Genomic DNA, 16,030 nt, shown 5'->3' on the forward strand with positions numbered 1-16,030 from the left:
AGCTTTAAAATAGTAAAAAAAAATAAATAAATGAATTAAATACACAGGGAGAAAATAGTCACATGATAAAGAACTTGAATAAAATGTCAACAAGATCCGAGGTCATTTAATATGTACATAACGATAAATGTAGGCAGGACTACTTTGTGCAAAACATCAATCAAATGTCAGCAAAATAGATCTAGAACTTATTTATTTCCTTCACAGACTGCGCATACATGTTCTATAATAAACAGACCATGATTTCCTTACATAAACATATCAAAACATAACCGATCAAAGTAAAAACATCACCGTACATAACCGCAAAATAACAGTCATACAAATCCCAACGCTGTAGTCCTATATGCTGAATTTAACGCCTATCAGCTTCATAAACGTGCTCCTAAGTAAATAAAAGCTTAAGAAAGCATAACAAAAATATATATATGTATATATTTATCAGTGAGCAAAAACAATCTTAACTTGACAGTTTGCATGACATTTCTCATACAAAATGAGAACTATAAACCTCATTCCTCAGTAAACTAACCTCAATGCATCTCAAATTAACCTGAATGAAACTGTGCTTTTAGAATAAACAGATGTCGCGCTTTAGTCGAATACGGATTGCGTAACAACCATCAGAGTGCATCAGGAAACAGAAACTTAACCGGGGAAACAGAAACCAATCTCAACCATCTTTGGTCAATGAAATATTTTTGTACTACACCCAACAGAATCAGCCCAAGTAAACAGAAAATTAACAAAAAATAATAATAAATCTCACCTATTTTTCAGAGCATTTATATTGCTTTAACTTGCAATGTCTTGTGCAGTTTCAGTGAGTGCATTTTTATTATATTTAAAGAAAAATCGGATGAATGATGAATGAGCTATTTAGAAATCTTCTTACTAAGTCAACTACTTTGCCAATTTGTTACTATTAGTTCAGCCCTGAAACAATTACAAAACGTATAAGAAAGATCAAAGCAATAATAAGTAGGGAAATTAAAGGTATTTTTAAGCCTTACTGTATATGTAGGTTACACCTTTTACGCTTGCAATTGAAGGAAAACACAACTAATGACTCAACAGTGCCTCAAATGTTCACTGCTTGTGTAACATTCTGTAACTTCTAGTGTTCTCTGTCCAAGGGGTCTAATAGGATTTGAGCTACTAGTTTCACTGAAAAGTAAGAAGCAGCTGTTGTTTCTTAAAGTGCCATAGAGCAATAAACATACCAAAACAAAGCAGATTTAAGTATAAAAAAAAAAATGAAAACATACATCCTATAATAGCTCTGAAGTCCCACAACGAAGGGAATGCAAGAGAAGAGAACAGAAAGTGACCCGTAGTGACCCCACAGCAGGCTCTGGATCAGCTGTATGTTATGACACTTTTAACTGGGACAGACATTCTCTATTCGACTCAACAGTTTCAAAAATTCAGCTACTTTTGCCTGGAAAATGCAGATGTAACTCAAACATGTTTCAGTTTAGTGCAGGGGTGTCAAACATGTGGCCCGTGGACTAAAACCTGCCCACCAGAGGGTCCAATACGGTCTGTGGGACGACTTTGTAAAGTGGAAAAATTACAAAAAAGACATTAACTGCATATTGTAAATTTGTAAAATTTGTGTGTGACAAGTTGTTTTGATCATTTGTCTCATTTTTGCCATTTTGTCTCGTTTTTTGTCTTTTTTTTTGTCTGACTTTTGTCATCTTGATCATAAAGTAAAACACTATATCATTCAGTTCCAGATAGCTGTGACTAAATGTTTTGTTCCTTTGTAGACACTTTGTGATCTGAAAGTTGTAATGTGTTAAATGATAAACTGAGGAATAATGCTGCTGAAACAGATTTTTTTTCTTCAGAAATTCCAGGTTATTCATAATGTTTTGTAAAAAAATAATTCCTTAAATGTGAACATCGCCAGAATGTATTTTTTTGCACTAAAACAAAGGAAACATTTGGAGTTGCAGTTATTTATAGGTGATTATGCTGTGATTTTATTGGTCCGGCCTACTTGAGATTAAATTGGGCTGAATGTGGAACCTGAACTAAAATGAGTTTGACACCCCTGGTTTAGTGGTACAAGTCTGTTTTCTCAGACAGTTCAACATAACATCTCTTTTAGTGCCCTTACAAAGACAAATCTGCCGATTCCCTCCAGGTCTTTGGTCTTTTACACAAACATTTCCAAAAAGTTAAGGATGAATATCAGCACCGGCCAACAAAAACAAAACATTCAAGTACACATAAAGCATGAAAAGAACACAATTTTGCAGAAAAAGGCGACATGAGTTTAAGTGACTCCACAGGAAATGGCCAAAGTGCTGATTTTGGATCCACAGATGACGCAGATTAAATTCCAGTTCAACATTACCATAATGATGCTGTTATGTGCCTTTGGAAATACACACGTTTCAAGAAAGGGTCTCCTCTTTTGCCGTGAACAGGAATGCGATCAAAGGTGATACTTACGGAGCAGTGGAGCATTCTCACAACTACATCCACTTGGTCAGAATACACTTTATAAATTCTAGGAATGTGAGAGTACCAGTCAGTTCTTAAAGGCTCCGCAACGGCTCGCTCTGCTGATGAATTCCTTCAGCATAGCGCCATCTACCTGCCAGAAGGCTCCGGTCTGAGTCACCTGAGTCAGATGGTTTACACAAAACCTGAAACAAAACTCTTCCAGGTCCTGGAAAAATAAACACAAATAAAACCAAACAGGATTAGAAGATAATATAGTTAAATGAAAGTTAGCTCTGTAGAGAATAGAATGTTGCAGCAGCATATACTCCCAGTCAAAGTCTGAATACCAGCTTTGGCGGTTCTTAAGAAGGTTCTCAGTAGAGCTTCAAAATGCAAAAAGAAGAAATGGGAGTGAGAGGGAAAAAAATGGAGCAGGTAATTTATTGGAAACGGCATTTAAACTCAAACATGCAGGTCAAAAGTTTTAGATCACACAGCCTTTAAAAGCAAAAATCTGCACAAAAATTTTGATTCTGTGCCATTTCCTGTCAGGTATTCACACTGTCATGACCTCCTGATGGCAATAAAGCTTTCTGTCTTTGAAGGTGGTAGGATTGTTGAGCTGCATAAACAAAGCCTCTTGAAACGTGCCATCACTGCTGGGGTTGGACGTAGTAACGGCGCTTTTCCACCCGCACCTACTCGGCTCGACTCGGCTCGGTTTGTGAGGTTTTACATTAGGACATAGTACCTGGTATCAGACACTATTTTAGTACCTACTCGGCAGGGGTTCCAAGCGAGCTGAGTCGAGCCGATAACGTGACGTCTACAGAGTGCAGGTCACTGATTGGACGGGGAGTGACGACACGCGAGAGCGACTCAGAGAGTGAACTTTTACATTGATTATCCCATTGGTGTTAAGTTCACTTCAAACAAACAAGTATATTTTGAAAGTAACGCTGTTGTCTCCTGTATGCAGACAATAAGCTAGCTAGTTAGCCATTAACGCTAACTCCGTGGCAGAGTCGCCGTGCTATGACAACTCCACCCACGATGAGGTGGTACTCAATTATAATGGAAAACGACCTAAGCCGAACCGAGTAGAGCCGAGTAGGTGCTAGTGGAAAAGCACCATGAGACAGCCATTTTGAATTTCTTAAAAGATCCTGAGGGTTATGGAACAATAAAGTCAAGTGGTAGAACCAAACAAACTTCATCAGCGCTGAGCCAGAGGATCCAATTGGCTGTCCGTCAAGACAAGACAATCCTCGACCCAGTTCAAGGCCCTTAATGGTGCTGACTGCAGCCCAGTAACCATCAGACGGCATCTGGGAGGGAAGGGCTTAAAAAACAAAAAATTAATTAATTGTTATTTTCAATAAATTGCTCACTCAGTTATTTTTTTTCTCTCTCACTCCCATTCCTTCTTTTTGCATTTTGAACCTTCTTAAGATCCACCAGAGCAAAATGCAATTTCTTGCAATTTTTCTGTTGGTTTTCAGATTTTAATCAGGAGTGTACATACAACAGAAGTAGAAGTGAAAATAATGTGGTTCATGTAGTTCACTGTTTGTACACTAGAGGTCACCTTATACGTTCTGCCGTCAAGCAAAGATAAGAACAAATGTGACGAATCTGTGAAGGTTCCTGCTTATTAGAGCATTGCAAAGATAGAATATTATATCAGGGCTGGTTGTAGATCTTTATGCAGTGAGGAAATATATCATGCAGAGCTTAAAATGGCTGCATATTTCACATACTGTGTTAGATTAGACACATTAGTTTCCATTTATGCAGCTCCTTAATCACTTTAAGAGTGGACTTGGCTGCTATTGCACAATATAGTCAGAGATAATAGGATAAATCTGTAAAAGTAGGACAAAAAATTAACTATTACACCCTGGCCAAGCTGTGCAGTACGTCTGTGTTTAGTGTTGGTACCTCTGCGTCGTATCGTATGGCAGCAGACAGCAGGGTGAAGGCGTTTTCCACGGTGATTCCTCTCATGATGATCTGCTGACACAGACGTTTCAGGCGGTTTTCACAGTAGGAGGTAGCCAAGTCTAACAGGCCTGCAGCAACACACAAACATTCAGATTGTCGAAACACGCAGCTCCACATTTCCTCAACAAATAAGAGAATTCAGTGTCTAACCGATGGCATCCTCAGGCGGCAGGTCAACAGCGTCCGTGTAGAGAAACTGCAGGAAGGATCTGTAGACGGGGTACGAGAACTGGCCGATCTCTATGACGTCCTGCTGGTCCTCCGTCCACTGGGAGCGGAACATCGAACGGAAATGTTCACACCTAATCGTGAGAAAAGGTCGTTGTTACAATGTGCTCAGGGCTGAGTATTGATGGCTGAAATGTGGCTGAAATGCTGTCAAGACAGCTGTTGATCAAATGGACATGATGGTTTGTGTTTTAAATCTAACTTTTGCCAATTTCAAATCATTTTTGGGAATAAAATTCGAGGGCAGCTTTGTGTGATGAGACACAGCATACAGGAAGAACTGCGGCAGACATGGACAGCAATGAAACAATGAAAATAACACAATAGATTCTATTGGTTTAAGTGTATGCTATATTTAGATCATTTTTACCAGTTTACCTCGTAATCGGACTTCCTGATGTGAAACTGAAACTTTTCAATGGCTTTATGCGCTCTTCAAAAACTATAATTTTACCGTTTTAACACAGGAGTTGTTGGTCTACGGCTGCTTTGGTCCATACCCGGCACAATATCTGTTTTTCTACATATACTAGAATATGTCCTATATCGGTATTTTTCCACTCAAGTACAATCTGTACAATATACACCACTGTACAAACGTTTGGAGTCATCTAGGCAATTCCATGTTTTCCATGAAAACTCACTTTTATCCATGTGCTAACATAACTGCACAAGGGTTTTCTAATCATCAATTAGCCTTTCAACACCATTAGTAATAAACTGGCTACAACCCCAATTCAAAGAAACCAAACCTTCCTTTAACATCTGAGACGCCAAGTTTCTTCAGTAAAAAGAGTTTTGCATAAAAAGAACATATGTAAATAAGGTATCAACAGTTGTTCTTAAATGTGCTGAAAAATTTCAATGATACATTGCTTTAAATGTGTTTCAATAATTTATCATGATAACTTGTTCGTTAAGGTGACATAAATATGAGACACCTGATCTTCAGCACAGCTTTATGAACATGGATGCATTTGCCGTCAACGCTGAACTTGAGGTCGGCTGTTTCTGGACTGTCGAACTCTTTTCTCAGAGACTCGGCAACCGTCATGAAGTCGTCATGCTCTAGCATGAAAGAGAAAGCAGTTCAGCGTTCACCTTAAATTCTAAATCCAACAGAATAGTTGCAGTGATAATGTGCTACTCTACTACTGAGGACCGACACTTTCTCTCACCCATGGACATGAGACGCCACATGACCGAGGGCGTAGCGAAGCAGGCGAAGACGTCGTCTGTGTTGGCGAAGTGTGTGAGGTGTGGCAGGACGATGGCTTGGCCCCGACACTGACCCCACATGTACACCTGGAGGATGAGCATTTTCACTGTTATCACAACAGAATGTTCAAAATCTGTTATAAATTGAAAAATAAACACATTTCTAACATGATTTTTTTTCTTGTGGGGACAAAAATATAATACAAACAACAAAAATAAATGATTATTCTTAACCAAAATGACAAAAATGGCAGAAAAACACATTGATTCTTATACGGGTCATTTTTGAACCACTTATGGAAGAGCGTAGGGTCCAATCACTCATGCACCTAAGGGTTAACATCCCAGGCCAAAATCTGAATTTCTTCATGTTTCTGTCCACTTTGACTGTAAAGAAGATATCGTAGTGTCAAAATGTTTGTCTGTCTGCAACAATAAAAGCTGTTAAATAACCAGTGTGTTCCGGTCCCCTTTTGTCATCTAGAAGGTTTGCTGTCTTCCATCTGAGAAGCATCAGGTTCAGGGGCATTTGAATCCTGTTTTTATCTGATTGATGTTTAAATTCGAACACTTGGCGACATCACAGACATGTAATTGCACACATACCTGCCCGCTTTGCGTCTTTGCTGCTGAAGTATGTGTTGAATGGCATGCTGCGACCTCCACAATCCTGCTGTGAATGACAGACAAGGCAACATATGGGAATTTAAGTGTTGTTTTTTATAGCCAGTGCAAAACCTTGACAGTGTTGTGTCAGAGAAAGGAGACACACTTGTGCTGTGGCAGGATTTGACCTATAATCATTGTTTATGAAGGGGAAGAACTACTTAAGAGCAGGAGGGGAAGTTGACGTACAGAGGGAGGAAACAAAGAAAGGAAACAGGAAATCTTAACAGGATGAGGGAGAAACTCTCCTGTCTCCAAAGACAAACCCCTGACCTCCCTCCCTCTCCCGTTTACCTCTCTTTATCAGCCATGATTTGCACAGGGCTTAGGTGATTGCTCTTGTTGCCATTTCCCAATTGACCGTAAGTGTTTGCTCCCCAGGCATACAGCAGCCCTTCATCTGTTAGCGCCAGGCAGTGTCCGTAGCCCGACGCAATCTGAAAGCACAGAGGAATTTAGGTGCTACTGGCAACGCAGGTAAACAACAATGCATCACACTGAATGATTCAGATGAGTAAGGACAAGTACGTTTAACCTTAGTAATGACTGGTATTATTCAATAACAGTAACACTCAGCATCACATTCGGTTCATGAGCGTCTCACCTGATGAACACACAGCCCTTGGAGTGCAGTGAGGCGACAGGGTGTCAGCTGGTTCCCATTGTTACCGATACCCAGCTGCCCATTCCCATTGTAGCCCCAGCCGTAAACCTGAACAGCAACACAACACCCCCTTCACTGCATCATGTTCAGTTTCCTCACATGAAAGATTTCATCAGGGCTGCAGGTATCGATTATTGTAGTAATCAAGGATTTTAGCGATTTTTCTGCCAATTAATCGTGTAATTTGATTCCACACTTGGCATGCGTACTACAGCAGGTGTACTGTACATATATAGTATAGTACAGGGGTATTGTAAATATATAGTACAGTACAGGGATATTCAACTGAAACTCATGTATTTAGTTGGTGATCTGTTTTTATGTTTGGTCCGTTTAAACTGCAGCTGATAGAACACAAATAAGAAACCTGATCAGTTTACTAGTATTTATTACAGACAATAATTAATCAGTAACTTTAGTTTCACTTTGATTTGGCCACAAATTAAGGTGATTTCCTTTATTGTGAGACAGTGTCAGACCTGCATGTTTGATCGTTTTATTGTCAGCTGCATTGATCGGTAAAATAACTCGAGGAATGGTTTCAGCCTTAGATTTCATTCCATCTTTACCTCTCCGTTGTTGGCCAGAGCCATGGAGGAGGTCTGTCCACATGTGATGCCGACGGCAGTCTTGCCCTGCAGGCTCCCGGTGACCTTCCTGGGGTGGGGCTGATTGGCTGTGGAGCCTGAACCAATCTGTCCACAGTTATTATAGCCCCACGCAAACACCTGGAGGAGGAAGTTGTAGTGTGAGAAAGGACAGCGAGAGTGACAGGTTGCAAAAATGTTTCATTTATAAACACATTTTCACAAATGAGGGATGCAAACAGGAATATTTACAGTGTGTGTAGTTTTCACTCGAGCTGCACACACAACCTAATTAGCCTTAATGACACTGGGTTAAAAATAAGCAGCTTAGAGTGTCACTAGCAGGGCGTGAGGTGGATGGTCAGGTTATCCCAGTGACCCAGCTAAGACTAAACATGGAATACAAACAAACGGGTCACATGCTGCTCAAATTTTATGGCAAACATAACGTCTAATTTCTAATTTTTCTATTTATATATTCATTTCCAGCCTTCCAAACCCCTTTTTTTGGCAACCACTTCAAATCTGTGTATGGTTCGTTCTTTAGTTTTTCCATTTCAAAATAAAATGAGAAAAAATAATCGTTTTGTTTTTTCATTTTTTCGTTTAAAAATTAAACTTGAAAAATGAAAAGTAGATATAGAAAAAAACGCTGCATTTTTACCAATTTTAAGGTTTAGCCTTTTCCCTTTGGCGCATCGTTTGGAAGCTACCGGTGGAAACAGAAATCAAATTGTTCTCCATGCAGAACCTCCTGACACTCATTACAGAGCAATGTGGAACTCCATGGCGACGCAAAGTGTTGCTGATTTCTGCGTGGGTTTTTCCACTCTCAAAGAGGTCGCGAATGAAATTGGAAAAAGGCTCGAAGACAGCCATACTTGATATGTGTTTGCGGTCCAGACCAGCTCAAAACTGTTCTTCTTCGGCGACTTCCGGCACTTCCGGTGTTGCAACAAATTAAAACAACAGCCGTATTTTGGGTTTAAAAAGCTAGAGCAAAAATCCAACATTGTGGTTTTTCATTAGTTAAATAATACATTTCTACATTTAGGTTTTAAAAACTGAAAAACAAAAAAAATGGTTTATTGCGGGTTTTTTTAGATCTTATTTTGAAACCAAAGAACGAACCATACATGAATTACTTCAACCGTATCCATCAGTTTTTACTATGTTATGATATTTCAAGAGTATAATTGAGAAAAAAAACACCAACCTCTCCGTCATGAGTGAGAGCCATGGAGTGATGCGAGCCACAAGCCACCTCCTTCACTTTCTTGTTCTGCAGGTTGGACGTGATCAGCAGCGGGGACAGTCCCTGGTTGGTCATCCCGTTCCCCAGCTGGCTGTAGCCGTTGTGTCCCCAAGCAAACAGTTGTCCATCTGCGGAAAATCAACACAACACAGGAAATGTGTTTAAAATGTCTTCTATTAAAATGTAGAAACTGCTGTAAACGTGTTCAGCACAGAAACAGAACAAAAACACCACTGTTCATCGAGGTCAGGGGTCAAACATGCGGCCCACAGGCCAAAACCGGCCCCCCAGAGGGTCCAGTCTGGCCCACGGGACAATTTTGTGAAGTGCAAAAATGCATTCTGGCAGTCAGCTTTCCTCTAACAGCCACAAATCAATGGAATAGGCTGACTGACAATGTGAGGTGCTGCAGTCTACTAAAAGCTGCTCAGTTTTGTACTAACTGATGGTCATACTATGTCCTGTTGTCTTTGTGAGTCACATTCATTGCAAGTTTTCTGCTTTTTTTCTGTATATTTCTGTATGTTTTCACTAGTCTGTCATCTGGAAAGGTGCATCAAATGGTGACATATGTTTCAGGTGTCGTTTTGTAATAAACAAATGAAGTAAAACCTACCGTCTGTAGCCAGTAAGACATGTGGTCCGCTGCCATAGCTGAGGCTGACGACCTTCTTCCCTTGCAGGAAGTCCAGCTTCTTTGGCACAATCGTGCTCAGACTGTCTCCTGTACCGAGGCAGCTGCTGCAGTTCAACCCAAACACAAACACCTGGGAAACAAAAACACTGGACTCAACCTACATTTGAATATTTTTTCTTATTCATTCTGTATTTTCTTCAGTTATTAATAGTAGATATGCAACAAATAAAACTGTCATGAACATAGAAATAAAACAAAGCACTGCATTCCACACAATAAATACAAACATCAATAACAAGACATAGCAGACATAACAACAGACTTGTGTAAATCTGTATGTGTTTTGATAGTGGCCGGCTCTGGCGTGCTGAAATTCCAGTCAAAAGGATAATAAAAACAACACAGGATGTCCTGTATGCAACCTATTGAAAAAATCTGGCTATTGTTGAACCCTTGTGTCGTCTGTGGGTCAAAATTGACCCGTTTTAAAGTTTGAAAATGTGGGAAAAAAAATATTTTCACAGTGAAACTTCTGATGTCCACATTTTCAACATTTTTGGGAAATCTTTGAACATGTTTTGGTGGAAAAAAAGAAATGTTAAAAATATTTCTTCAGAACATTCACAAAAAAAATCAACCAAAATCCAGCAAAATTCTCTGGATTTTGGTTGATTTTTATGTGAATGCTGTTAAAGAAAATATTAGAAGTTTTACTGATATATATGGAATCATTTTAGATATTTTTAGGATTTTTTTGGAAGATTTTTACTCATTTTTTGAAAATATTTCAAAGAATTTTCATGACAAATTTGGGGGATTTTTTTTTTTTTTTTTTTAAATAAAACTTTTAAGGGAAACTTTAAAGGAATTATTGAAATTTTCTTCCTGAAGGTTTTGCAAATTTTCTGAAATTTGGGGAATTTTTTTGCTGAATTTTTGGATTTTTTTCAGACAAGGAAACGGTATTTTTTGGTGCCCGTAAATGAGGACAACAGGAGGGTTAAGCTGGAATCTACCAGCTGAATAAACTACATGCATGATATACCGTCAGATTTAGGACCAAATTCAAACAAAAATACAAAACAAATTCACATTTTTTCAACAAAGCATTTTCAAAACCGCATACAGCATGCAACATGGTAAATTCGCTCATTCAGGGCTCTTATTCAAGTCTTTACAGCACGGAAAAATGCAGTTTATGGAGTAAAATGACTAATTAAAGTACATCTGCATTACAAGATAAAACCCAGAGAGTCAAACTGATCTTAAAGAAATGATAATACTTTAAAATCAAATAAATAGGGACACTCCTCACCTCATTTGCATGTGTGATGTAGATGGCTTCATTAGCAGACGTGCCGAACACGCAGGCCTGTCGGATCGCCGCCAGTTCCTCAGAGCTCAGCAGCGAGAACAGAGGCCATTTACTGACGTCCACCATGGCTCCGGCGAAACTCGGCTTCCCTCGTCGGGGGGGAGGAGGAGGAGTCAGGGACGATGGCGGAGAGGAGGGGGGCACAGGAGGGGGATGACGAGGGGAAGGGAGGACATGAGGAGGAGGCGATGCTGGTGGAGGTGGGGAACAAGGAGAACCATCCCTGCTGATACTGCTGGTAGATGAGAGGTAGTTCAGAGTAAATATACAAAGGAAAGGATATGCTACACATAATCTGGGCTGTTTTAGCAGTTATACTTTTGAAAAGACATTCCAATAGACCAGGGGTGTCAAACTCATTCTAGTTCAGGTTCCACATTCTGCCCAATTTGATCTCCAGTGGACCGGACCAGTAAAACCACAACAAAACCTATAATAAAAAAACAACAATTCCATTTGTTTCTCTTTGTTTTAGCGCAAAAAGGTAGATTCTGACAATGTTCATATTTAAGGAATTATCTTTTTACAAAACATTTTGAACATCCTGAAATTTCTTAAGCAAAATAAGTCAATTCAATTTCAACAATATTATGCTTCAGTTGATCATTTACACATTACAACTTACAGATCACAGGGTCTACAAAGGAAAAAAACATTCAGTCATAGGTATCTGGAATTGACTGATAATATTTTATGATCAAAACGACAATAGTCAGACAAAAAAAGACAAGAAACAACAAAAATGAGACAAACAGACAAAACACTGTAAAGATGAGACACAAAATGACAAAAAAAATTGACAAATGACAAGAAACAAAACAAGAAAGAGACAAAAAATTCTACAAAAACATTACAAAGCGACAAAAAGACAAGAGAAAAGACACAAGCCACACAAAAAGGAAACACAAAACAACAAAAATGAGACAAGAAATGACAAAAGTGAGAAACAAAACAACAAAAAAAGTAGACAACATAAGCAAGACAAAAAACACAAAATGACAAAAATGATACACAACAAAAAAATAAAGCGAAAGGCAAAATGAAAAAAATAAGACAAAAAACACAAGTGAGTCAAAAAGGACAGACAAAATGACAAAAAGGAGAACCAAAACCACAAAAAATTAGACAAACAACAAGAAACAAAACAAAAAAATTGGACAAAAAATTGGACAAAAAAGTTACAAAGCGAAAAAAAAACAGACAAGAAATGACACAAATGACACAAGGGAAACACAAAACAACAAAACGTGGGACAGACGTCAAAAGTCAGGCAAAAAACCCCCAACAAAAACAAGATAAAATATTACAAAAACAAGACACAAAAGAACAATGACCAATCTAGTATCTTACTTTATGATCAAAGCAACTTGTCATGGTCTAGAAATTATTTTAAATTTATAGTTTCACTAGTTTACTAATTGCAGCTAATGTCTTCTCTATAATTTTTACACTTTACAAAGTCGTCCTGCGAACTGGATTGGACCCTCTGGAGGGCCGGTTTTGGCCCAGGGGCCACATGTTTGACACCCCTGTCGTGGGCAATTGGGCTGAACGATATGGATTCTTTTTAACACATTGCAACCGTAATATGAGTTGCCATTTTTCCATTTCTTCTGGACTGAAAAAAATATATAAAAATGATGAGGTTTTTGCTGCAGTCTGTACCAAACAAGCATCTGTAGGCCGGGGCATCTCTGCAGCACCACAATACTTCATTTATATCACCATTTTGTGACACATTTTACCTTTATGAAAAACTGCAGCTCCTGTGATTGTCATTTTGCTCATATTTTAATTAACTGTTTAGCCTTTTTCTTCCTTTTTTGAAGTCTTCTTGAAGAAAACCAAAGAAATACAAACTCACGCACACATAAACAGAGACGCATTCATAATTACATGCAAAACAACACTCTGCATCATAATCTATGCTTGTGAACCAGAAATGTCTTGAAGAACCTATCTTTCTTCAGCTCTGAGTTAAACAGGGCATATCTGGTTTAAGTCATTGCAATCTGGTGGAAATAAAGCATGGCATGCAGCAAAAATAATCTGCAGTATTAGTGCAAGGCTATATGCTTCATGTGCTTGGCTGGACACATCAATGGACAAAAGCAGGGACAATTTTAACTTACATTCACTTATAGATGACTGTTAATGACTCATTTAGCAGCCGAATTATAAATTCAGTAACATAAAGTGATATAAACTTAACTATGGATGTTAAATAGAAACCTAAAGCCAGTGAGCCTTGTATCAACAGATATGTGCTTTAGCGGACGAGCAAGGCAACTTTCAAATTCCTCAATTTTTGAGTGGAGTTTGGCGTCGCCTCCTCTCCATCACAGCTAGCCAAAACACATGGGCATTACCAGCGGGATAAAAGAGCGTCTTCTAATTCAAAGCCCCCTATTTCAACCAAGCAAAATTTCTTTTTAAATTTAAGTCAGTCTAGTTTATCACCTCGGCATGCTAACTGCTGGTGAAGCTTACAGTAAACGGGTCGGCTAGTAGCCTCGCAAAGAAGCTTTCTCCCTACCTAAAGCATCGCTCCATAACAACGAGTCAACTGAGGAGAGACAAGACACACAGACAGCGACAGCATTTCGTTACAACAGCACTACGAGTATACGAAAACATATCTACACAATACAGGAGCTAATAGTGTAAAACTACCGGAATAAAATCGTTCTCCCGGTGTTGTCAACAGTGGAGGCGATTCTTCTTCTTCTTCGTCTCCCTTTTTTTCAGCAGATTAAACTCGATGGAGACGCAGCGCTGCCCCTCTGGTCATCAGTGGAACTACATTCAGAAATGTTTAACCCTCGTGTTGTCCTGCGGGTCAAAATTGACCCGTTTTAAGTTTGAAAATGTGGGGGGAAAAAATGTATTTTCACAGTGGAACATCTGATGTCCACATTTTCAACATTTTTGGGAAATCTATGAAAATTTTTGGGTGGAAAAAACAAATGTTAAAAATGTTTCTTAAGAACATTCACAAAAAAAATTCAACCAAAATCCAGCGAAATTTGGTGGATTTTGGTTGATTTTTTTCCTCAATGTTCTAAAAGAAAATAGAAGTTTTACTGATATATATGGAATCAATTTAGATATTTTTAGGATTTTTTGGAAGATTTTTACTCATTTTTGGAAAATATTTACAAGAATATTCTTGCCAAATTTGGGGGATTTTTTAAAAAAAATAAAACTTGTAAGGGAAACTTTTAAAGAATTATTGGAATCTTCTTCCTGAAGTTTTCACAAATTTTCTGAAATTTGGGGGGTTTTTTGGCTCAATTTCTGGATTTTTTTCAGACAAGGAAACAATACTTTTTGGTGCCTGTAAATGAGGACAACAGGAGGGTTAAATATGAAATTCTGAAAGATTGGAAATAATAATAATAATTAATAATTAAAATATGCAAACACAGAGACAACCCAGCAAGCTACAGGAGACAAGTCAGAGCAGTCAATTAAAATAGACAGTAAAATGACAATAAATTAAATGAATATATAATATATATAAAATTTTAAAAATAGAGAATTAAAGACTTAGAGAGACAACATCACACCAAAGAACCAAGCAGCTAAAATTAATATAAAACAAGAGAAAACATCTAAAGTAAACAGGACACAATACAGAATAAAATACTAAAACTAATTAAACTTCACATATAAGGAAATCTCTAAAAGTGGGTTTTAAGAAGTGACTGAAAAGGAGTTACTGATTCTGCAAGCCTGATCTCTTCAGACAGAAGAAAAAAACACTTTTTAAATTGTATCTATTCATTTATTTTTAATTAAGGCCAAGTCTAGTAAGGACAATTTAGAAAAAAGATGCATTGTACCAAAAACATGAACAGCAAAACCAGTGTGAGTTTCGTCAGCATTATTTATTATGTTTTATATTTATTTCATTTATTACACCATATACTTAAAATATTTTTATTTTTCTTTGTCAGGCTGGCAGCTGCCAGATAGTGTGCTCTCTCTCTCCTCCTCTTTTTCCTTTTTAGGTGTTCCTTGGAGTAATTGCTGTGCCAGGTGTTTCACATCACCCTGATCAGCTGGTTCAGGAGCAGGTGGAACGCTACCAATCAGACCTCAGTCTCTCAGCATATAACCAGACACTACTCACCTCTCAGAACCAGATCGTGATGCAGCATGTACTGGTTTACTCGCACTCTATAGTTTAAAGTTCTCTATTTCACATACCTGTAGTAACATTGCTTGTCTTCCTTCGTCGTAGTTTTGGAGCTGCCTGCTCCTGCCTGGTCTCACCTGGATTCTTTGCAGTCTTCTTCACTCAGGATTAATCCATCACAGCTGTTCCTTGGCGTCCTCTCCATACCTGCCGCCTCAAGTTCTCCCTGCTTTTCGTCCACCTGAGGTCCTCCAGCGCGAGTCCAGTCAGAGCATCAGCCTAGATTCAGTTGTGATTGTTTATCGAAGTTATTTTGGGTGGCATTTTTGTACACTATTATAGTTTAGCCTGTGTTTCTAGAAGTGTGCATTTGAGCCTGTTTACGTTAGGGTTTAGAGCTTCGCAGTTTTAGTAGAGTTTCATTAAAACCTTTCTTGCCTGGGTATTACCCACCGTTAGCGTCTTAGGTTGTTTGTCCTCCTCACCACTAGTTGTGTTAGCGTGCTCATCTTGAGTAATTGTAGATCAGTTTTGGCTTGTAGTAAAATCTCAGTTTGTGAATAAACTGTTAAACCGCTTCAGCATGTCTGCTTGTTTCCTGCACCTGAGCTCCTACTGAAATTGTAACATTATTAGAACAATGCAAATTTTACATGTTCTAATCATACTTTTTTTTGGCTCATACAAATTTTGTATACAATTACAATAAAGCTATTCTGTTTACAACTTATTTTCTACTTCTATTTATCTGTTTTTGTGCTGCCTATATTTGTAAGACTTTCAATGGGAGCAACT

At 38.4% G+C, this 16,030-nt stretch overlaps 1 protein-coding gene across 6 annotated transcripts; it reads right to left on the reverse strand.

Moving 5' to 3' along the window:
* Positions 1 to 176: 176 nt before the first annotated feature.
* On the reverse strand, positions 177 to 13,920 carry rcbtb1 (regulator of chromosome condensation (RCC1) and BTB (POZ) domain containing protein 1). Of its 6 annotated transcripts, XM_055008245.1 has the most exons (14): positions 13,768 to 13,875; positions 13,631 to 13,660; positions 11,035 to 11,329; positions 9,699 to 9,849; positions 9,044 to 9,210; positions 7,810 to 7,968; positions 7,181 to 7,288; positions 6,871 to 7,013; positions 6,517 to 6,583; positions 5,871 to 5,997; positions 5,634 to 5,760; positions 4,615 to 4,766; positions 4,402 to 4,532; positions 177 to 2,686 (listed from the first exon to the last, which is right to left on the reverse strand). In XM_055008245.1, the coding sequence occupies exons 2-14, from the start codon at positions 13,645 to 13,647 to the stop codon at positions 2,546 to 2,548; spliced, it is 1,785 nt and encodes a 594-aa protein (XP_054864220.1). In that variant the 5' UTR covers positions 13,648 to 13,660; positions 13,768 to 13,875; the 3' UTR covers positions 177 to 2,545. The 6 variants fall into 6 exon arrangements, with proteins under 6 accessions (XP_054864220.1, XP_054864223.1, XP_054864224.1 ...); XM_055008248.1 differs by lacking the exon at positions 13,631 to 13,660 and having other exon boundaries at positions 13,768 to 13,920; XM_055008249.1 differs by lacking the exon at positions 13,631 to 13,660 and having other exon boundaries at positions 11,035 to 11,326; positions 13,768 to 13,813.
* Between the last annotated feature and the right edge of the window lie 2,110 nt (positions 13,921 to 16,030).

The sequence above is a fragment of the Amphiprion ocellaris genome, chromosome 24 (assembly GCF_022539595.1).
Source record: "Amphiprion ocellaris isolate individual 3 ecotype Okinawa chromosome 24, ASM2253959v1, whole genome shotgun sequence".
NCBI classification, from domain to species: domain Eukaryota; kingdom Metazoa; phylum Chordata; class Actinopteri; family Pomacentridae; genus Amphiprion; species Amphiprion ocellaris.